This window comes from Leucoraja erinacea, chromosome 13, assembly GCF_028641065.1.
Source record: "Leucoraja erinacea ecotype New England chromosome 13, Leri_hhj_1, whole genome shotgun sequence".
Classification (NCBI taxonomy): Eukaryota; Metazoa; Chordata; class Chondrichthyes; order Rajiformes; family Rajidae; genus Leucoraja; species Leucoraja erinaceus.
In genome coordinates this window covers 23,503,714-23,526,754 of record NC_073389.1, presented here as the reverse complement: position 1 = coordinate 23,526,754, position 23,041 = coordinate 23,503,714, and the positions used below count along the sequence as shown (strand labels likewise).

Genomic DNA, 23,041 nt, shown 5'->3' with positions numbered 1-23,041 from the left:
AATGGGACTAGCATACATGGAGCATCTTGGTCGACATAGATGAGTTTGTCTGAAGGACTCGATTCTATGCCGTATGCCTCTATGAAAGTCAAGAGTGTTTAATTGTCATATGTGCCGACAACAGAACCATGAAATTCTTACTTTCAGCAGCAAAACAGGCCTGTAAGCACAAAAAAGTCACGTGTGGACAAGTGGGTGCCAGTGAGGAAGACAAGTGAAACAATCAATTTAACTTTGTTTTGTTTTTGAATCTAATACAGTTGACTTTCTCAAGATACGTATACTGGAAATAAAGAACATAGTTGCAGCTTGGACTATCTTCTGCATTGTATTGTGCATAATGTGAATGTTATACCAATTGTCATTGAAAGTCTCTTAAATTAAAGAAAAAGAGAAGTTATCAAGCACAAGATACGTTGTTGTATTTCTTACTAAAGGTTGGCAGTATATTCTAATAAAGTTTTTAGTTAAAAACTTGCATTTACAGAACATCCTGTCAGAAGAAGGTTTTAGACCCGAAACGATGCATATTTCCTTCGCTCCATAGATGCTGCCTCACCCGCTGAGTTTCTCCAGCATTTTTGTCCACCTTTACAGAATATCCTCTGGGTCCACCAAAGCACTTTACACACGATGAATTCATTTTGAAATATGTACCCTATCGTTAAGCAAAAAATAGGCAGAAAATATGTATGTAGCAAAGACCAAAAATGTTAGATGAAAGGCTAATTAATCTGTTTCTGTTGTAGTGGTTGAGGCCAGTTTGAACACGAGTGAAATCTATAATTTATTTGAAAAGTGCCCAAAATAGTTTTCATCCCTACCAAAAAGTGAGGCAATTAAAAACAAATATATATATAACAGCACAATGGTGCAGCTGGTACAGCTGCTGCCTCACAACTCCAGAGACCTGGGTTTGATCCTGAACTCGGGTTAAGTTTGCACGTTTTTTGTGACCATGTGGGTTTAATCTGGTTGCTCTGGTTTCCACCCACATCCCAAAAACGGCAGGTTTGTAGGTTGACTGGCCTTTGTATATTGTGCCTAATATGTAGGGTAAGTGGGATAACATAGAACTAATGTGAATGGGTGATCAATGGTCAGCATGGATTGGTGGGCTGAAGTACCTGTTTTCATACTGTATATCTAAACTAAACTTACACAGGAGAATTACCTGATCTTAAGGATTTAAAGTGAGGAGGCTGATATCCCAATCAGAGAGAGATATAGCCTGGAAGTAAACAAATTAGCCCACCAAGTCTGTGGCATCAAAATTTCTATATTTAATGAATATATTTTACAAGTAGACAGCACTAAATTTGTTGCACTAGGATGGAAAACCGCTAAGCGGTTTTTAAAATATCACATCATGATTTTTTTGTTTAAAAACCCATTGAAATTAAATGTGCATCAGAAAGTTCCATCCCGTGCATATTTCTGTATTAACAAAGTAATAGAACCCTCATGGTTGTGCATAAGTAATAACAAGTCAATAGAACCACTGGTGTTCTCTGAAGGACTTCATTAGTTATTTCCTTTTTCTTGTCACCAAAGAAGCAAATAGGTAGAAACAAGGAACTGCAAATGTTGTTTTTCAAAAAAATTGTTGCAAAGTCAGTGATGCATGGGGTGGCAGAGTGGTGTACAGGGCAGCACGGTGGCGTGGCAGTAGAGTTGCTGCCTTACAGCGCCAGAGACCCGGGTTCGATACAGAGTTTTTTAGTGCGTGACCGCATGGGTTTTCTCCGGGTGATCTGATTTCCTCCCACACTCCACTGACATATAGGTTTGTAAGTTAATTGGATTCTGTAAATTGTAAATTGTCCCTAGTGTGCAGGATCGTGCAGGTGATTGCTGGTCGGCGTAGATTCGGTGGGCCAACTGGCCTGTTTCCACGCTGTAATTTTAAAGCCTAAAGTGCTGGAGTGACTTAGCAGGCCTGGAGAATGTGGCTAGGTGACATTTTGGATTGGGACCCTTCTTTAGTCTCCACTTAACTCAAAGCAAAGAGCTTGGGAATTCATAGATTTGTTTTTGTGTCCGATTGGTGCAGGGGGCAATCTTGTATGCATCTCCAAGACCATGAATTCCTTTATATCAACAGGAAGATCTCTGTACAATCCCAATCACCTGAACCCATTTGTCAGCAACAGACCCTTGTTACAATCCTTCCATTCCCTCAACAACTCATCTGAGCCAGCCATGGTGACATAGTGCAGTCAGTGCAGCCATATAGCTGTTTTTTTCACTGATGCACATTGAGAGCATGGGGTTTATTCTAAACATATGCAAACAATTGACCCATACCAGCCTTTCCTTCAAAATATATTTTACTCATTTAAAAAAATCTAAAATATGTAATACAGACTATTCAAGTTAATATTTTCAAGAGTTATGTTTTGCCTGTTACTTAACATTAGCATGACATCCATCATCATTTATTTACAACTTAAAGCTAATAGTTTGGTAGAGTTCAACTAATTTGTGCGCAATGACAGGGCAGCTATAAACTTTGGTCTTTCCCAATTGAGTACTTGAAACACAAAGGTTCAGCATATCCCTTGGCATATAGTCCAGGACCTTTGAGCATGTCAGTTTGCAGCACTCATTCATCAACAACACCTTGAGTTTCAGATATACAAGAGGGTGTTTTTCACTTCATTGAAGGTTCCCAGCGGCAGTTGACATTTGTTTCACCTTCTGTCCCTGGGAACAGCTTCTATAAGAATATGAATCATGGGTTAAGCAGCTATTCAGGTTGAACCTTGAGAACACTCTGCATCTCGTTGAAAGCCTTCCTGGCAAGAACACATTCTCTAATGAGATGAATGTACACTCTAATGAGATGTACACTTCTGTGTGTTTCTAGATCATAGATTACCTGCAGCACACTCCTCAATGAACTGGACAGATACAGCCATTTAAGAAATAAGGAACTGCAGATGTTGGTTTACAAAAGTACTATGAACACATCTCCTGTCTCACCAGAGGCCCAAAAATATTGCCTGTCACAATCTGCCCATCAAGTTGTGCATAAGAAAGAAGTCAATCTGAGTGTTCCCCAACCAAAATCATGGATGAACCTTAAGTACATCCGCTAGTGAAGAGAAAGTCTGAGGTATTCAATATGTAGAAACTAGGAAGGAATGCAACGAGTCAGGCAATGTCTCTGGAAGAAATGGATGTGAAGTTTTGTGTCGGGACCATTCTTCAGAACTAAAATAACACTGTAAACACTGTTGTAATTTCTACGTGGTGAAACCAAAATGTATAAAAATGGCCTCTATTAAAATCTGACAATGTGCACTTTAACCACATGTGATTTTTTTTCTATTACAAATCTCAAATTGTGCAGTACAGAGGCAAATAAATAAATGATGAGTCTTTGTCCCAAACATTATGGAGGGCACTATATAACCCCACAGCAGGGGAGATGGGAGCAGGGATAATGGCAGAAGCATTGTCTAGATTAGATTGAATATTACTGAGCTAGCAACTCACCAAAATTAATTCCACAAGTGCCTGTGATTTTTTTTCTTCATATTCTCACAAAGCCCCTTATTTTTCAAGATGTTTGCCAAGTTTCTTTGCTCAGAATTTTCCATTTTCTCTGGCATAATTTGAATGTGGAACAGTAGAAGTAAACACAGGAATTAACGTGACCCAGCTGTATCTATTTCAATAATAATACTCACCAGTAAATGCATCAAAATGCCATATTGTCCATGAGCAACTACCTCTTGGAGTTGGACTACAATTTATGCCTGCTCATTTACTTGCTCCAAGTTTACATCCAGTAATGTTAAAGGGTCTCCTGAAATAAAATGAGATTGAACAGTGAGGTTTGCTCAATGCTCATTGCCTTGTGCTGTGCTTAAAGCAGCTGCAATCTCAGAGGGACCAGATTTGTAACCTTTCCCTTGCAATATCTGTAGGTATGGTAGATGGTAGGATGTAGCTCAGACGGTATAGGAAGATCATTCTGGAATCAGCCATTCTCTAGAAAGCGAAAATATTAGATTGATCCATGGGATAATGAATTGTTTGATTTTTTTTGTAGCTTTGCCAACAATTTTTCCATCCCAAATCCCCTGAACAACGATTTCAGAAGGATAATGAGGTCAATCAAATGGTAGACAAGGTAAGATTAGAATTCCTATGACATCATTTTTTTCCCACAAAAAAAACTATAAATTCACAGTCATGGTTACTTATGTCCTGATTTAATGAATATTTGTTTCATTACTTCAGGGCTGCCAACTCCCACGCATTGAGCGTGAGAATCACGCATTTCATGAAATTCTCACGCTGTCACGCTGATCACAGAATTTCTCACGCTCAAATCTTTTTTAAATAAATAAATAAATAAATAAAGTCACAAATTCATAATAAAGCAAAAGTTGTTTTAGAGGTGAGTAAAAACCATGAGGGGAATACATAAGGTGAATGTATAGTCTTTTTCCCGGGATATGTGATTCAAGGCATTGGTTTCAAGCAGGGCTGTCAACCTACCGGCCAGCGAAGGGTCCAATCCTGCCCGCTGGGATGATTAGACTCAAAACTAAGCGACACATTCCCGTGCAGATGGTGTGATAGGTGAGACATGCCAGTGGTACCAGCGCTGACCCCTGAGGCACCACTCACACCTCCCACCCTCACCTCCGGCGGCTCTGTGTCCATCGGCCACTCTGTCCACACCACATGGAGATTTAACCCCGGCCCGGAGCCAGGAGCGGACCGGGTGAGTGGGGTCGTCGGTGCCGTCTCCTGAGCGGCGGGGATGAATCTCGGGCTAAGGCTCCGCTCCGATGCCCGACCCCCGGGTCACTGACCCTCACCTCCCCCATACCCCCGGGTCACTGACCCTCACCTCCCCCGGACCCTAGCTGGACACAGAGCACCTGGGCCCGCCCGCATTCACGGGGGGAGGGGGGAAGAGTGGGGGGGGGGGGGGGGGGGGGGCAAGAGGGAAATGCTCTCCAGACATCACCAAGTCTCCGAATGTCCGCTCACTCAGGGTGTTGTCGCCGCTTCACTGACACACACAACCTGACACACACACACTGATACACACAACCTGACACACACTGATACACACCCTGGTACACACTCTCTCACACACTCTATTACACACCCTCACACATACATTCTCACACACCCTCACACACTCTCACAAACACTTACACACACATACACTGACACACCCTCACACATACACTCTCACACACCAACACTCACACACACACTCTCACATACTGACACCCCCTCACACACACACTGACACACACACACACACTGATACACACACACACTCTCACACACACCCTCACACACATCACACACACTCTCACACTCCCTCACACACACCCTCACACCTTCACACACCCTCACTTCAATCACCAATAAAAATTAAAGGCTAACTGTGTTCATTGTCTGAGTTTGATTGCTGGAAGCAGGCTAAAACAAATAGGTGCAGTTGTGTAGCTTACATTTACAATTTGTTTTGTTAAGTCTACATTTGTGTCTGCTAATCTTCGATTTCAAATGGTTTATTAATGGAAAGGGTGCGTTCGCATGTGCACAACTGATCCGCATGTCGTATTTTGCCCTATCCGGCCTGTGACCTAAAATGAGTTTGACACCCCTGGTTTAAAGTGAGAGAGGAACGATTTAATAGGAACCTGAGGGACAACATTTTCACACAGAGGATGGTGGGCATGTGGAACGAGCTGCCTGGGGAAGTAGGCATGTAAAACAACGCATTTAAAAGACATTTGGACAAGTACGTGGACAGGAAAGGTTTAAAGGAATATGGGCCAAATGCGGATAAATGGGCATCTTGATCTGCATGGACAAGTTGGGATGAAGGGCCTGTTCCCATGGTGTAAGACTATGACACATTGTAGAAAAGGTGCAATTGCTCTGTAGAGGATCCAGAGGCGATTTATGAAGATGTTGGCAGGGCTGGATTTTTTTTTCCACTTTGAAGAAATATTTGATAACTGGGATTTTATTCTCTGCAGCAACGGAGAGGAAGAAAATACTTAGTTGAGGTGAATAATATTATGAGAATATGACATTTCGCTTAACAAAGAGTGTAGGGAGGAACTGCAGGTGCTGGTTTAAACTGAAGATAGACACAAAAAGCTGGAGTAACTCAGCGGGACAGACAGCATCTCTGGAGAGAAAGAATGGGTGATGTTTCCGGCCGAGACCTTCAGACTGAAGAGGTTGAAAACCAGCCATATAGATGTAAAAAACACAATGACTGGAGATGTGTTTTATCCAACTAAGGGCAGAAATCAGAATCATGTGTTCATCTTTATTGACGTGACACCATAATAAATATATTACAGAAATTTTATTTTTAATGGGGTTGCACGTTGGCGCAGCGGTAGAGTTGCTGCCTTACAGCACCAGAGCCAGATTTGATTTTGGCTTCATATGACCCCCCTACCTCGGGCTTGGTCGCTGCACTCCCTCGCAATTTCTCACTCTCAACGTTCACCCAGTGTTGGCAGCCCTGTTATTTGAATTACTGAATGCCATAAACTGATTTAAACATATCTCCAGATTAATAACCCAAGAGCAAATGACTACAGACCCTGGAAATCTGAAATAAAAGAAAATACACGAAATATACATAGCAAGTCTGGCAGCATCTGTGTAGGGGGAGAAACAGTTCGTGTTTTAGATTAATGACCTTTTATATGTCTCCATTATCATAGCCCTGGCCTAATAACAACAACTAGTGTTGCCTCCCTAGGATGTGAGCTCAACTACTGCTTTTCTGTTGCTGGCCCCACGGACACTTTAAGCAGATGGACCTCAGTCAATTACTCAACGAGTCTTTCATAATTTCAGTCAGAAACAGGAGCGAGCCGAGGGGTAAAGTGTTTTAAATCATACGTGGCTATTTCCCGTGGAGGTTGGGGGTGCTGGCTGCCGCCGGGAGCTGTCGTGTGAGAGGGCGGAACGTTCGGAGGGTTCCCGGGCGATGTCGGCCCGCAATGCCGGCGGCTCCGTGGCCTGGGCAGAGGGAGCACGGGAGTAACGTAACGGCGGCGGCGCGGCGGGAGACAGAGAGAGAGCGCTGGAGAGCGGTGAGGGGTGAAGGAGGCGACGGGCGGGCGGGCGGGCGGAGGGTCAAGGGGATGAAGCGGGCGGAGGGCTGAAGCGGGCGGGGGGGAGGAGGCGAAGTGATGAACAGGGTGAGGTTATGAAGGGGACAGTGAGGGGTGAAGGAAGGAGGCGGATGTGGATGAAGGGGACAAATGGAGATGGAGGGGGCAGTGAGGGTATGGATGTGGGATGGGGAGTGAGTGAGTGAGGATAGTATCAGTAAGGTGAAGGAGCCACAGGAAGAGACAATCAGGAGGGGGATGATGGACTCGGAGAGGAGAGTGTGTTAGGATTGAACAATCGGGAGGATGAAGGTTCAGAAAAGGTACCGACAGGGTTGAAACTAGGGGTGAAAGTGTGGTGTGACATGGTGGGGGAGCACGGTTGCCAGGGAAGGAAGGAGCAAGCAGTGGCTGGGACAATATGCGAGGGAGCATGGGGGTGTCAAGTAGGGGAGAGAGGGATAAGATGGAGCATATTGTGTGTTAGGGAGAAAGGGTGGTGTCGTGAAGGAGAGAGTGAGTGTGGTGATATTGGGATGGGAGAGTGGGTTTGTTTTGTGGGTGAGAGGGAGTGCTGGGGGGTCATGGAGGAATTATGGGAATCGGGGAAAGGGGATATGAGTTGGAGGAGAGATGCGGTAAGATTTTGAAGAGTTGATGGAAGGGGGAAGACTGGGCAAAAGATGGGAGGGCAGTAAATGGAGTGATGGGGAAAGAGGAGCAAAAAGATAAGGGTAGTGAAAATGTACAACAAGGAAGAAAAGCAAAGAATAACGAGAGACTGAGGAAGAGCCCTGACCCGAAATGTCACCTATCCATATTCTCCATAGATGCTGCCTGACCCGCTGAGTTACTGCTTCACTTTGTTTTCTTTTGTAAATCAGCATCTGAAGTTTGTTATTTCTATGAGATGTTTTAAAACGATTGAAGAAAACAATTCAGAGAATTGAAGCAGTGAACAAAAGATTATACAATTGAGCATGTGATGTGAAGTAATATAGAGTGTAGGGAATTGAAGAGTGTGTGACACACAGTGGCTTAGTGGATGAAGGAATTGGAAGCATGGTACCAGGGTATATGAGGAGAACAAAAGGCAGATTGTAAGTAGGATGTTGTTCATACGATGGGGATAGTGTTTGTGTAGAACTGAAATCATTCAAGATTTGGATAAAAACGTTGCAGTTGTTGAGGACACTACTTGGATGTTAAGAATCCAGTGGTATCTGGACTGGGAACATCCTATGCAGAAAGTGGATTTGAATGAACTGCAGGCATGTTCCTTGCATGTAACATTGAACTGGGACCCAGACTGCAACAAGGTTTTAATGTCCCACTGTTGAGGTTTTATTTTAAGCTTTCATAAATACATTTAATCTATCTAGTAACTACAAATACAATGTTGTTACCTGGCATCTAACTTCTTACAAATGCAGAGAAGTATAAAAGTTTATAACATCCATGCTGACTCTTTCCCCTCTTATCACCTGCAACTATCTCCTTCATAACCATCAACTGCAATTTACATTATTTTGTAATTTGCCGATCACAGGTGACATCAGAGGAGCGTGTGTGTGGCACAGACATTGAACTGATGGCTATAGGTCTCTTCTTATGCTGTGTGCCCTGGGGATTCTCACACGCCGTTGTGGTGGCTGTTTAAGTGTATGTTTAATTTTTATGTGGTTGTGTATCTTGTTGCTTTTTTGTATGACTGTTGGCAAATCAAATTCCTTGTATGTTTACACACTTAGCTAATAGATTAATTACAATAAGGATTAGTTTACAGTGGCCCATTAATCTACCAGTATGTCTGTAGACTGGTAGGAAATCAAGCACCCGGCAAAGACTCGTAAGGCCAGGGGGCAAACGTGCAAACTCCACACAGGCAACAGCACAAGGTCAGATTCAAAGCTGGAGCTCTGAGACAGCACCATTATTTGTTGTGCCACCGTGATTTTTTTTACATCGGGCTTGAGCCTGGTAAGTCAAGAAGATCAACAAGAACTGATTGTTCTGCCAATGCATAAGAGTGAATACAGTAAAATTGATAAGCCTTTATCAATGATGTTGATGTGATATTTAAGGATCAGTTGCTTATTGAGGCATGTCTTTTGATGGCCCAATGAGCTAACACTTAATAAGACTTTTCTTATTGTACAACATCTTTCTAATCCACTAGAGGCCTCCACTGAGATGCTGAACTCTCCATGGCAATGAATAACCCGTTTGAATCACCCAGTCCTTCTGTGAGCATATGAGCCTTTCCGCCCGCTGATTATTCACTGACATACCTGGACAGCTGATTGGTACAATGCACTTTAGTTAACATTTTTGCAATCAATAGTTTCATCTTGTTGCCAAAAAATGTAAAAATAATAATTTTATTTTCATATGAAGCCAAAAGCAACAATGGTGCTTTGTGTCCTTTCTCCATTGTGGTGAGAGAGAGCTTAATTGGTAAGAGATGGAGGAATTGTCTTAATCAACACCTCATAGTGCTTGATCAAAACAGTCCTGGTGAGCTCCTCCGAGAATTAACACTGAAGTTCTCCCCCCATATTACTGCTACTGGAATTCACTTAATCTATCCCAACTGCTGACATGAAGCTTGCAGTGAATGTACATAAAAAGATCCAAATACCCTTGAAAGAAAGTACCCTGAGGACACCGTTCAGCAAAACTGGTGATTTCTTGACCATTAAAGATGTTGAACACTCCCCTGCTGCAATCTGACCATCGGGTTGTGCTCTAGTCCCTGTTTACAAGCAGACACTAAAGTGTGATAATTTGGTCCACGGAATTCATACAGTGCTGATCTGAGGACATACATGACTGCTTTGAGTCTGTGGACTAGTCCATATTCAAGGTTTCAGCATAAAGGACTGTGTATCATAGAAGTCAATCTGAATGTTCCCCAACCAAAATCATGGAAGAACCTTAAGATCCATCCTCTAGTGAAAACCAAATCTGTGGCATTCTCTCCTGTCATAGCTTTAAGGTGAAAGGGGCAAAGTTTAAAGGAGATGTGTGCGGGGCATGTTTTTTTACATAGAGGGTGGTGAGTGCCTGGAACACGCTGCCAGGGGAGGTGGCAGAAACAGATAGGTTAGTGGCATTTGAAATACTTTTGCATAGGCACATGGATATGCAGACGGTGGAGGGATATGGAATTTTGGAAGACAGATAAGTGATGGGCTTGGCATCAAGTTTGGCACAGACATTGTGGGCCGAAGGGCCTGTTCTTCTGCTGCACTGTTCTATGTCAGAACTCATCTCAGCACTTTACTGGTGATTGTCACCAAATCTATAGGGTGATAATTATCTAGCCCGCTATTTGTGAACATGGGAAATTTTTACTATTCAACAATTTCATAGATTAATTGTTTTTATAATTCTTCTGAAGGTGTTCAACGCTGGTATGTAACCTGTTGCTTGCCCTCAGCTATTTAAGTTGAATTACCCAGCGATAATTGTATTGGCTGAAAATTGGTCTCTGTGATGGTGAAGATCACAGAAAGAAGTTAACTTGAATCAAGAGTGTTTTATTGTCACTTGTCTTGAAATGGAACAAATAAATTCTTACCTGCAGCAGCACAACAAATATGTCAACATAATACCTTGTAGGACTCATAATAAGCAACTGGAAAGGAGAAGTAGGGACAGAACTAAGCCTGGCAAGTGATAGAAACATAGAAACATAGAAAATAAGTGCAGGAGTAGACCATTCGGCCCTTCGAGCTTGGCTCATGGCTGATCATCCAAATCAATATCCCACACCTGCCTTCCTGATCACTTTAGCCACAAGGGCCACATCTAACCCTCTGAAATCCAGCCAATGAACTGGCCTCAACTACCTTCTGTGGCAGAGAATTCCACAGATTCACCACTCTCTGTGTAACAAATGATTTTCTCATCTAGGTCCTAAAAGACTTCCCTCTTATCTTTAAACTGTGACCCCTTGTTCTGGACTTCCCCAACATCGGGAATAATCTTCCTGCATTTAGCCTGTCCAACCCCTTAAGAATCTTGTAAGTTTCTATAAGATCCCCCCTCAATCTTCTAAATTCTAGCGTGTACAAGCCGAGTCTATCCAGTCTTTCTTCATATGAAAGTCCTGCCATTCCAGGAATCAGTCTGCTGAACCTTCTCTGCACTCCCTCTATGGCAAGAATGTCCTTCCTCATATTAGGAGACCAAAACTGTACGCAATACTCCAGGTGTGGTCTCACCAAGACCCTGGACAACTGCAGTAGAACCTCCCTGCTCTTATACTCAAATCCTTTTGCTATGAATGCTAACATGCCATTGGCTTTCTTCACTGCCTGCTGCACCTGCATGCCTACTTTCAATGACTGGTGTACCATGACACCCAGGTCTCGTTGCATCTCCCCTTTTCCTAATCGGCCACCATTCAGATAATAATCTACTTTCCTGTTTTTGCCACCAAAGTGGATAACCTCACATTTATCCACATTATACTGCATCTGCCATACATTTGCCCACTCACCCAACCTATCCAAGTCACCTTGCAGCCTCCTAGCATTCTCCTCACAGCTAACGCTGCCCCCCAGCTTCGTGTCATCCGCAAACTTGGAGATGTTGCATTCAATTCCCTCATCCAGATCATTGATATATATTGTAAATAGCTGGGGTCCCAGCACTGATAGGTTGATAGAGGCGAGGGAGAGTGATTGACAGACAGGTGGAGTAAGTGACAAAGGCTAGAGGTATGTATAATAAATGAATAAATAATAATACAAAGTTAAAGATAATGCCCCCAAGTCTACAGAGTTTGATGCCTATTTGGAGATTGTAGTGTTTAATAGCCTGGCTGTTGTTGGGAAGAAGCAGTTACAATTACAGTTTTCAGGCATCTATACATTTTTCTCGATGGCAGGAGTGTGTGAGAACATGACCAGGGTGGTGTGGGTCTCTGACGATGCTGGCTGCATTGATGCTAGCTCCCTCCCACTGCAGTGGAGAAAGGACACGAAGCACTGTTGTTGCTTTGAGGCAGCGACTCCTGTAGATCCTTTCGATGGTTCATTAACTTGGCTGAAGATTGCTGCAATTGATCCAGCCTCACCTTTAACACACACATGGTGAGCTCTGTCATTGTTGAAGAAGGGGATGTACTTAGGCCATCACCTCGTCTTAGCTGCTTAATTGTCCACCGACATTGACAATGTGTGGCAGTGCTACAGGGTATTGATCTGATCGTGAGGTTGTGCATCATTTAACATTGCTATTGTTGCTCCCTCAGACTTCTTCCACCCTACATTTCATTCTTCCTCCTCACTCCCTATATGCCACCCATTTGTCTCCTTTTCACCCCTAGCCTGTATCACTTCCTCCATCCGTCTGCCAATCACTCTCCCTCACCTCTATCCACCTGTCTCTTACTAGGCTTTGTTCTGTCATTACTTCTCCTTTCCAGCTTTTCCCCTTTAATTCTATCAGTCTGAAGAAGGGTCCCGGACCAAAACATTGTCTGTCTATTCCCTCCGCAGATGCTTCCGTGTTCCTCCAGCATTTTGTTTGCTGAAGATTCCAACATATGAAGTATCTTGTGCCTCTGTTTTGTAGCTTCATCTGGTTGGAACTTCAGTTTTAGCTGCTCTTTGTACTATTACCACAATGCTCTATTTAGTCTGGTTGGTCCCATGACCTGTTGCCAATGGGCTATGATATGGTGGGATACTCTTTCGCTGTTGCTGATAGATTAATACTACACAACAAAATGGAGGGTGCCCATAGAGTGAAGAACAACTGTCTCCAGAAGGAGTCACTGTTTACACGCTAGCTAATGTTATCATGGGCACATGTGGATGCAACATGTAGTGTGGTGACATGGTCAAGTAACTTTTGTGTTGGTTGGCTTAAAAGAATCTTCCTAGCTATAACGCATTCCTTTGTTTTTTGTATAAAAATCCAAAAATTTTGGGATGAAATTTTTTTAATCTTTACAAAATTATTTAAAATAAAACTGATACCGAATGCAGAACTGATTATTTTTGGAACAATGTAAGGCAGCCCTGAGCTAACTGCATCCCAAAAGAACTTACTTAATTACGGTTTAATAATGGGAAAAAAACTCATACTTAAATTCTGGAAAATCGCCCCAACACCAACAATAAATATGTGGATTTCAAATATGTCCGAAATGCTATACCTGGAAGATATGAGATTCCTTCTAGCAGGCAAACCAGACCATTTCCAAAAGATTTGGTCTCCATTTATCGACTTACTACAAGTATAAGGTGCAACAGAATTCTGAAAATAAATTTATTTCAGGACCTGGTAAGGGGGGAGGAAAAATACGAAGTTGGTATATCCCTTTTATCTCTTTTCTTTACTTTTAATATATCATCTGTTTTCTTTTTCTCTTTTTCTTTTCCTATGGCTTACTTCTTAACTCTTTTTCGAATTCTTTGTGTCTAAGGGTCTTTTTTTGATCACTCTTTCACACACTTGCTATCCTATCTCACTTTCTTTACTTTTCTTCTTTTTAAAGTTTAAAATATGAAGTGGTACAAGTAATGTATCATGTTATTCTTGGCTTATATTATTGTAATGTATACTACTTCTAATAAAATTATAAAAATAAAAAAAAGAATCTTCCTAGGATTACCTCAATGTCCATTGCTGTAATCACTGGATATATATATTAGTAAATAATTTATTGATAGCTCTATCATTTTACACGTGTAGTATAATTCATAATTGAGGCTGTGGATTTTATTTCAGCTAACATTTGAACAGTATGACAACGCAAAGTTTCAAAAACAGCAAGCAAGAATTTAATTTTGGACCATGGAAGCTCACTGCCAACAAAAGTCATATTATGAAATCGAAAGATATAGAAAAGTATGAAATTAGTACCTTTTTTAAAAAAAGTGAATAGATTTTCTCTTGCGTAGTATCTTAATGTCAGTGATACTGGATCACCACATTAAAATTTTGATTAATGTAATGCGTTATCATTTGTATTTTTTCAAGAAATCTATAAACTTGCCTACTATAATAAATGACTATCTTTTATTGCCTTTTCCATGCGAGCAAGAATGTGCTAAAAATTGAATTTAAGTCCAGAACAATTGAACTTGCCCTTTTACACAATATGTTGCCCTTTGTTAATCAGGTCATGAAAGTATCCAAAGTTGGAATTAATTTGATAATTTAACAGGTTGCTTAAACTTAATATACCCTTTCGTCCATTTCTTGTAAATTTACCATTCGTGGTTCGTTAAGGACACTGCAGATGAAAAATAATGGGATATGGTAGGATCAAGTGCAAATTAACAACTCGCACCATCATTCTGATCAAATCTTTTTGGCCGGTCAATGAAATTCATATAAAGAGAAATAGATTGGTCCAAATTCATGGAATTTTAAATTCTAATGTATTCTCATGCAAAACTATATCTCCCACTATTGTGAATATTGTTGAAGTTACAGGAAAGCATTTACTGATACAATTTTTCATAATGATCAACCTACAGGTTAGCTGAGGAAATGAAGATGCATTCTCTGCCAGAGATGTTGTTTGGTGATAATGTTTTAAAGGTTCAACATGCTGGTGGATTTGGAATTGTATTTAATGCAACAGATGCCTTAAGGACAGTGGATAACGGGCATGGTACAGTTAAAGTGGCATGTGCGGATGCATGGCAGGAGAGCAGGTGAGGACATATTTCAACTTTGTCTTTTACTTCAGAAGGGAATGTTTATGATTTTTGCAGTCTAATGATGATGATTGTTCAGACTTTGATTATATGTAACTGGATTTTGTTTAGAGATACAATGTTGAAACAGACCTTTCGGCTCACTGAGTCCATGTCAACCATCAATCATCCATAAGCTAGTTCTATGTTATACCACTTTTGAATCCTGACCTACGCACAATGGTAAATTGACCGAGGCCAATTAAACTACAAACCTACACGTTTTTGGAATGTGGGGGAAACCAGAGCACCCGGAGAAAACCCACGTGGTCACAGGAAACGTACAAACTCCGCGCAGACTGCACCTGTAGTTGGGATTGAACCCGTCTCTTTGTTGCTGTGAGGCAGCAGCTCTACTGCCGCGCCACTGCAACACCAGAAATGTACCTTTGGAGTTTTGGAATATTTTTCAGCTACTAGAAGTAGCACTACTTCAATACTTGATTTTAACATTATAAATAAGTTTTTCACTAAGAAATTATACCATGAACTTTATGATCACTGAAAATTTTAAAAGGGGTATCTTTTAGGCTACCATTTAAGTGTTTGCATTATTTTGAAACTATATAAATATTTTAATCCTAGGGCTGATTCTGAACACTCAAAGGTTGTTAAACCTTACGATTGGACATTTACCACAAGCTATAAAGGAACATTACTTGGTGATAATTTAAAGTTAAAGGTAAGAATTGTCAACTTCAATCTCATTGTTATGTTTAAGACTGTTCGCCTGTTAGAGGAGCACAATCATAAAATTAGCAGTTTTTACCAGTGTCATTTAATGTGAAGGGTTAATATATCTATTCTGATGAAAGATTATCAACATGATACGTTAATTCTGCTTCGCCTTCCACAAATCCCACCTAAAATACTAAGATTTGCTAGCATTTTCAGTTCTAATTTCTACTTTAACTATCTTATTCCTTAACAGTAAAAATACAATATTATTTTCCACATGATACTCAGCTCCACCTCAGTAGCACAATAATGGAAAGAGAATCCACCTTGATACTCAGTGCTACCCCATTTCATAGCTATAGACTTAGCATGGAAATGGTCTGAAACCAAACAAAATTGTGCACTGCCTCGTGTTATTTTTGACTGAGATGAGATTAAGACCATATATCCTGCTATTTTCTATCAATTTCTCCCTTAAAATTCTTCTTTGCCTCAGGTGTTGAAATCCTCAGCCACACTTTTGTTTCTTAGATTCATTTAGAGACACAGCGTGCAAACAAGCCCACCAAGTCCGCACTGACCAGCAATCACTCATTCACTTGTTCTATCCTACATGCTAGGGATAATTTACAGCAGCCAATTAACCTACAAACCTGCACGTCTTTGGCATGTGGGAAGAAACCTGAGCACCCAGAGCAAACTCACGTGATCATACCTATGTGAGAACATAAAACTCCATACAGTCCTCTGCTGTAATTGATTAGTTCACACCTAGCTGGCATCCTTTGTTCGTGTAAAAATGTTGTCAGTCTCAAGTTTTCTGATGAAGACACAAAGAGCTGGAGTAACAACGGGTCGGGCAATATTTCTGGAGAGCGTGGATATGTGACGTTTCGAGTCATGACCCTCTTAGTCTGAAGAAGGGTCCTGACCCAAAATGGTACCTATCCATGTTCCCCAGAGATGCTGCCTGACCTGTTGAGTTACTCTAGCTTTTTGTGCTCCTTTTGTAAATCAGCACCTGCAGTTCCTTGTTTCTTTAACTTTTCTGATGTACTTTTAACTTATTTACAATGTAATTGGTGACTTGCATTGATTTCTGGTTAGCATTTTTTTAAATTCTCATTCATACCTTCATATTCCTTTGTGCCTGTCTCCTCTAAACAAATGTTAAATGCTTATGTTCAACAATTCAAGCCTCTTGAATTTAATCTGTACCTTGGTGCCTGGACTTTCAGCTTCCTAGTCCCCAAACACTGTTATTACCTCCCACCTCTTTCCTTCTGTAAGACATTCCATCTTTCTGAACACCTTTTTGACCATTTGTCCTAATATCTCCTTAAATGGTTGATGTAAAAAAATGTTTACTTTTTGTGAAGCAACTTACAACGTTTTGTAAATTAAAGCTGCTACACATATAACATGTTAAACAATCGAACATCATTCAGTAGAATGCAAGTGCTGGAGTAACTCAGTGGGTCAGGCAGCATCTCTGAAAGACATGAATAGGCATTGTTTTGTGTTGGAATCCTTATTCAGACTGGGTCTGCCTGACCTGCTGAGTTTCTCCAGAATAAGACTTCAGCACCTGCAGTTCCTTGTATCATTAGTTGGCTGAATGGAAAACATACATCTTTTTATAGGTCACTCCCACAACTGAACGCATTGATCTGGAGAAATTGAAAACAAGAGAACAAATCATGTATTTTGAAGAAGTTTTGTTGTTTGAAGATGAACTTCATGATCATGGTGTTTCCATGCTGAGCGTAAAAGTGGTAAGATGTATTACATGACAGTTTCTTTGTTAACCATCCCTTGTGCAAGGAAGGCTGAAAATAGAATTATAGCTTTTTCTGCCAAGAATACCAGAACTATATATCTACATTTTGGCAGCTCCACTGCAAAATCTACTCAAGATATGCCCACTTTGAAAATATTCTCCTCCTTGCTCTAAGAGTTCTGTGAGACACTTTCTCATTGCTCCCCATCTGTGATTCCTGCTGCTCTCCAATCTGAAGAAGGGTCTTGACCCAAAATATTCATGTAATATATCCATGTTCTCCAGGGAAGCTGCCAGACTTGTTAACTCCAGCACTTTGGCTTTTTTAACCATATATGTTTGTGGATTACTTAAAACTACACTCCAAACAAATTTTGAATGAGTACAATAATAATTTTTATGTTCCTTCATGGGTAGATATTATTTTATATCAGGTCCATAAACCATGTGGGATTTGGTGTTAACAAACTTGAAGCTTTTTAATAATTTTAATTGTCCTTTGGCGTGATAGTTTTTTGCGTTTTATTTATGATGCTAAGAATCCTTATGCTTTTCAACAGCATTGTCAACTTGTCTTGTGACAGGTTTCTGTATATGGTATTTATTCATTTAATAGTTAAGATGTCCTTATCCCATTGAAAATGATAGTTGCAGTGATTACTCCAAATAGAATAGCACATTTTTAAAGTCCTGTTTAAAGTAAGGACAGTCTTATAAAGAAAATCAGGAGACTAGGTTGTTAACACAACTTATGCTGTAGTTAAAAAAAAAAAAATTGAGATTTACCTTGTGGTTGTTTACCTTATGGTTCAAGAGCACCGTTTCTTTTTCGTACAATTTGGAACTCTTCAATTCTTTCGTCTCACCTGTTTTTTTTTTTCATCCCTGGCCTTCGTCCACCATTTCCCCCCCTCCCTCTCCCCCCGCCTTAAATGTGTTCACCTATCATTTGCTATGCTTTGTCCTTCCCCTCTTCTCTTCCAGCTTTCTATCTCCCTCCCCGGCCCCCTCCTCCGAAGATCAGTCTGAAGAAGGGTCCCGGCACAAAAAGTTACCTGTCCAAGTTCTCCAGAAAATCTGCCTGTTTGCTGAGTTACTCCAGCACTTTGTATCTCTTTCTGTAAACCAGCATCTGCAGTTCCTTGTTTCAGCAACCATTTATTCTCTGCTGACAATTTTTTTTTTTTTTTGCTGAGGTGGATACCTTTTATTCACTTTGTTACAAAACAAAGTTTCTGAGGATTTTTCTGGTTACTCAAATATTTCATTACTCAAATGTAGAAAAGAAATATGGAATTAGTTAATATGGTATTGTGGGGAAATTGTGACCAATGTTTAGAGATACAGCATGGAAGCAGGTGCTTCAGTCCACCAAATCCACATCAACCTTCGATCACGGGTCAATACTTGTTCTATGATACCACGGCCTGCACATTAGGGGCTATTTTATGGAGGCCAATTCGCCAACAAACCCACATGTCTGGGATGTGGGAGGAAAGCAGAACACCCGGAAGAAACCCAGGCAGTTACAGGGAGAATGTGCAAACGCTACGCAGACAGCACCCAAGGTCAGGATCATACCCGAGTCTCTTGCGCTGTGAGGCAGTGACTCTACCACCTGCGCCATTGTGCCACCAACTGTGTAGTACAGTTGATTGATTAATTAATCTTTCTCTTCCAGAGAGTTATGCCATCTAGTTTCTTCGTTCTGCTGAGATTTTTCTTGAGAGTTGATGGTGTACTCATACGGACAAATGACACGAGAGTTTATCATGAGGTAAGAATGGATAAATAACTTTGTTTCACCCACATATTTCAGTATTGTAATGGTACTATAGTTATGCATTTGACCAGTTCTCCATTAACTACCTTAATACATTTAAACTGCAATTTTAAGTTTTTAAATGCAAACCTGTCATTCATTCTTAATTATTCTGTGATTTTTGGACTGGTTATTAGGAAGAATTTAGATTCTGATCAGATGATCACCAACTCTATACTGCATGAATGTCCATAGAAGTATCATAACTTGTTTTGGTACACTTTCTCCTACTCTTCCCAGAATCTTTGGCTATTTTCAGCTACGTATACACCAGTTTATATGTTGCCGATACATTAATTTTGTCTTGCCCAATGATCGCAGCAACTGCAACTAACTTGTCACCTTGGAGTTGGGGACTAATGCATGAAAATAGCCTCATGCAAAAACAAAAAAATGCTGCATTACTGGATGTGCTACCTCCAAGGCCTCTGATTCCACTTAGTTGGATGCAAAAAAGTCCCATGGTATTATTTTGAAGAAGACCAGGGAAGTTATGCTAGTGTCTTAACTAGGTTTAGGTTTATTATTGTCACATGTACTGAACTGCAGTGAAAAGCTTTGTTTTGCATACTAGCCAAATAAATCAGATATACCATGCATGGATACAATCCGATCAAACTCAAGTACAATAGAAGGAGCAAAGGGGGAGATACAGAGTGCAGAATAGAGTTCTCAGCATTGTGGCGCACCAGTGGACAAAGTCCATTGTTCGCTATGGGGTAGAGGTGAATGGGAAGCTGAATATGGAAGGACCATTCAGAAGCCTGATAATCGAGGAGAAGCTATTCCTGAGATAAGAGAGATAATAACATAACAGATTACTTGGTCATTATCACATTGGTGTTTGAGAGAACGAGAGTCATCCCAAACCTTTGAGAATGAAATCCACACTTGTTCATCCTCAGCATAAGCATAAGCTCAAACCTCCCCACTTGTGCATAATAAAAAAATGATTTCCCTGCTTAGACCAAGGCTACAACTAGAAATGGAAATAAAATGTTTTATTTAAATATGATTGTCTACTTTTTGACGTTAAAACTATTTTCCTCAGTCACTTAATCAACTTGGGCTCAAATTTTGTATTACTTTCCGATCTGCTGTTAGGGTAAGATCAATCATTTGCAAGAGGTGCATGATATTTTTGTGTTTTTATTGCTTAGCTTGAGGACTCTATTTTAGTTTTAAGAGACCACTTTTTATTTACCTCTTCAGTGTTTTTAATCTTGTGTTCCATTATCAATATCATGAAATCATTGGTCAGAGTGCAATCAATTAAATGTGTGATGTCTTTTGCAAAAATTTGAAATGGTTGAATAATACAGGTTTGCTCAGTGCTGATACATTAGAGTGGGATAAATAGTCTTCATCCTTTGTTATCTCGAGATTAGTTACATTATTCCAAGAAAATATTAAGTAGCATTTTCCAGTTTTGAAAATGTCAGGATATTTCTAACTTATTGGTGAATTCCAAATACTGAATAAAGTATTTCAGATACAGAAAATCTGTCAGAAAAGCAGAAAATTCAAATAACCCTCATTATAACGGACCATGGTGAGGGGGGAGCGGTCACCCTGTGAGACAACGAGTTGTTTTCAAATACAAAGTTCTTTGTAACAGTTAAAAATGTATCTTTGTCACTGCAAGCTAAAAATACCAAAGGCTGGTTGTTACAATGTTTAATAGAGTATCATTGCACAAGTGTCGATCAAGGCAATAGCTTGTCAATTTCAATAACCTCCTGCAGTGCAATCAGCAAGCAACCTGTGTTCTTCAAGAGGCAGTGGTGTCTAATTATTGTGGCCATGCTCCGCATACGCTATTGGTAGAGACTGGTAGAGACTGTTGTGCAGAATGCACTAATTTAATCATCCGTGTCTTTTGATGTTTTAAAATAAACCAGACTCTTGGTAATAGTTTATAGAGAGAAATGCAATAACACAATATAAAATGTAAATAGTTATGAAAACTCAAGTTGTATTTTTTTATAATAAATAATATTGATCATTTAACGTATTTTTTTCTTAGGCTGACAAAAACTACCTTCTTTCTGAGTACAGTTCGCGGGAAAGTTATATATCGGCTCTTCAGGTAACTTTAAAAATACTTGGGATTTGTTCATGCTGTAGGAGCAGAATTAGTCCATTCAGCCCATCAAGTCTACTCTGCCATCTGTAATGAATTGTGACATTTGGCAATACACCTCAAAAGCCGTTGTTACGGGATTTTAATGTGTGTTAGCACCCTGACTTTGAGTAGTAATCCTGCGAAGCTTACATTTGCTTGTTGTTAAAAGAAAGATGCAGCATTTACCTTTGATCAACGATCACCATAAAGTGCAGATGTTAAGCCGGAGATGAATGAGAGCTTTATAGTTAAGAACTACTAAATATTTTATGGTCTATTAACCTTTCTACATCTTTTAGACCTAAAATCAATTGAGTTCCAATTAGAAATTGACCCTAAAATATGGCGTGCAACACAGGAATGCTTAACCCTTTTGTATGGAATTCAAATGTGCAATGTTTTTTTCCCGTAGCTGTATGAATCCAAGTAGTCTGAAATGGATTCATGAATATATTATCGTGTTCAAATATTACCATCCCATAGAGTAGATAGCTCTCCAGATGTAAACACTGAATACATTTTTTGTTTCAGAATGTTCCACAATATCTTTTCACTGATCCGAATGAGATCTCACAGTATTTACCTCTGAAGCAGCTGACCTGTGAGAAATTGGAATTCCCTGAGGATGTGGACAACAGCACTGTGCTGGGAAACGTTCACATCTGTGTTAATTCAGACGAGGCTAACAGAGAATCAAGACAAACGTGATATTCTACGAAGGGAAGAAGAAAACATTTTTAAATGATAGGCCAATGTAATACTGTTGATTATTTTAGTAACTGTCAATATATTGGGGAACTGCTGCAGTAAATTTTGTCTTGTCAAAAGCAGCAGCTACCATTTTAACAGCTGTAAAGGATAATTTATCAAAGGCAGAATTTATTAAATGGTTTGATTGACAATTTGGGCTTTTTACAGTAGAGGCTAAAGCACTGTAGGCAGTGCAGCTTTCAGTTTTTTGTTTTTTTTTGTAATGTGCTGGCTTATTGGTGTTTCTATTTCTTTTGCCAGTGAAATGTTGAATCAATTTGAGCTCTGAAAAGGTGAATGGGATTTATAACTGGTCATTGTAATTAAGGATAAAATTAGTATACAAAAACGGTAAACTTAAACTGCACCATTCATGATGTTCTGTAATATGTATAAAGCTATGCCACGACATTCGTGTTGTTTTACATTCATGCTTTTCCCATTAATACAAGTAAATTACAGCATTTGCCCACACAAATCAACATTACAGTCAGTTATCTGCTGTAAGTTACATTTGTGCGGTTTTGTGTTGATGACCAGTCATTATAAACCAATAATGGATATCTCTAAAACCATGGAACACTGTAAACTATGTAATTTAAATAAAGATCAATTTCTGAATAGTTCCATTCTTGATGCGACCTGAAGTTGTTTGACTTGCAACCGATTTTGCATTAACCTGAACATTTGATTCCAACATTTCAATTGCACTAAATTGGCCGAGAGTAATATGACATAAAAATAAGGGACATTTCCAGCATTATGGAGGCCATTTAGCTCATTGTAAAAAAAAAAAAAAGACGCTAAAGAATTCCATTTCCCATCTCTTCATCCATTTTCTTGCAGGTTATACATTTTGGTGCCCATACAGTTTCTTCATGAAAATTGTTCATGAAAACAGACATAAATGCATCAGAACCAGAAAATCTTAAGCAAAGTTTGTTTAATTGTGTACATTTATGAAACTGGACTGAAGTGCAGGGTAGGTTTAATCACATATCTTCAATGGCTATTTTGGAATCCTACAGTGAGTAGATT

At 40.0% G+C, this 23,041-nt stretch overlaps 1 protein-coding gene and 1 long non-coding RNA gene across 6 annotated transcripts; one reads left to right on the top strand and one right to left on the bottom strand.

The window, feature by feature from the left end:
• Window positions 1-24: 24 nt before the first annotated feature.
• On the bottom strand, window positions 25-7,041 carry LOC129702681 (uncharacterized). Of its 2 annotated transcripts, none has more exons than XR_008724416.1 (3): window positions 6,910-7,041; window positions 3,696-3,814; window positions 25-160 (listed from the first exon to the last, which is right to left on the bottom strand). It is a non-coding gene; the product is annotated as an uncharacterized LOC129702681 (long non-coding RNA). The 2 variants fall into 2 exon arrangements; XR_008724417.1 differs by having other exon boundaries at window positions 31-658.
• Window positions 6,747-22,629, top strand: tiprl (TIP41, TOR signaling pathway regulator-like (S. cerevisiae)). Of its 4 annotated transcripts, XM_055644581.1 has the most exons (9): window positions 7,085-7,103; window positions 8,674-8,786; window positions 13,872-13,991; window positions 14,627-14,806; window positions 15,434-15,530; window positions 17,170-17,301; window positions 18,988-19,083; window positions 21,155-21,217; window positions 21,785-22,629. In XM_055644581.1, exons 3-9 carry the CDS (start codon window positions 13,888-13,890, stop codon window positions 21,959-21,961), a joined length of 849 nt encoding a protein of 282 aa, XP_055500556.1. In that variant the 5' UTR covers window positions 7,085-7,103; window positions 8,674-8,786; window positions 13,872-13,887; the 3' UTR covers window positions 21,962-22,629. The 4 variants fall into 4 exon arrangements, with proteins under 4 accessions (XP_055500557.1, XP_055500555.1, XP_055500556.1 ...); XM_055644582.1 differs by lacking the exons at window positions 7,085-7,103; window positions 8,674-8,786 and adding an exon at window positions 6,747-6,888; XM_055644580.1 differs by lacking the exon at window positions 8,674-8,786 and having other exon boundaries at window positions 6,964-7,103.
• Window positions 22,630-23,041: the final 412 nt, after the last annotated feature.

Excerpts from the sequence above, each read along its gene's own strand:
- tiprl (XM_055644582.1), top strand. The coding sequence starts at position 13,888 with ATGACAACGCAAAGTTTCAAAAACAGCAAGCAAGAATTTAATTTTGGA. Across the intron at positions 13,992-14,626 it reads AAATCGAAAGATATAGAAAA|GTTAGCTGAGGAAATGAAGA; the intron begins GTATGAAATTAG and ends ATCAACCTACAG. Across the intron at positions 15,531-17,169 it reads GTGATAATTTAAAGTTAAAG|GTCACTCCCACAACTGAACG; the intron begins GTAAGAATTGTC and ends ATCTTTTTATAG.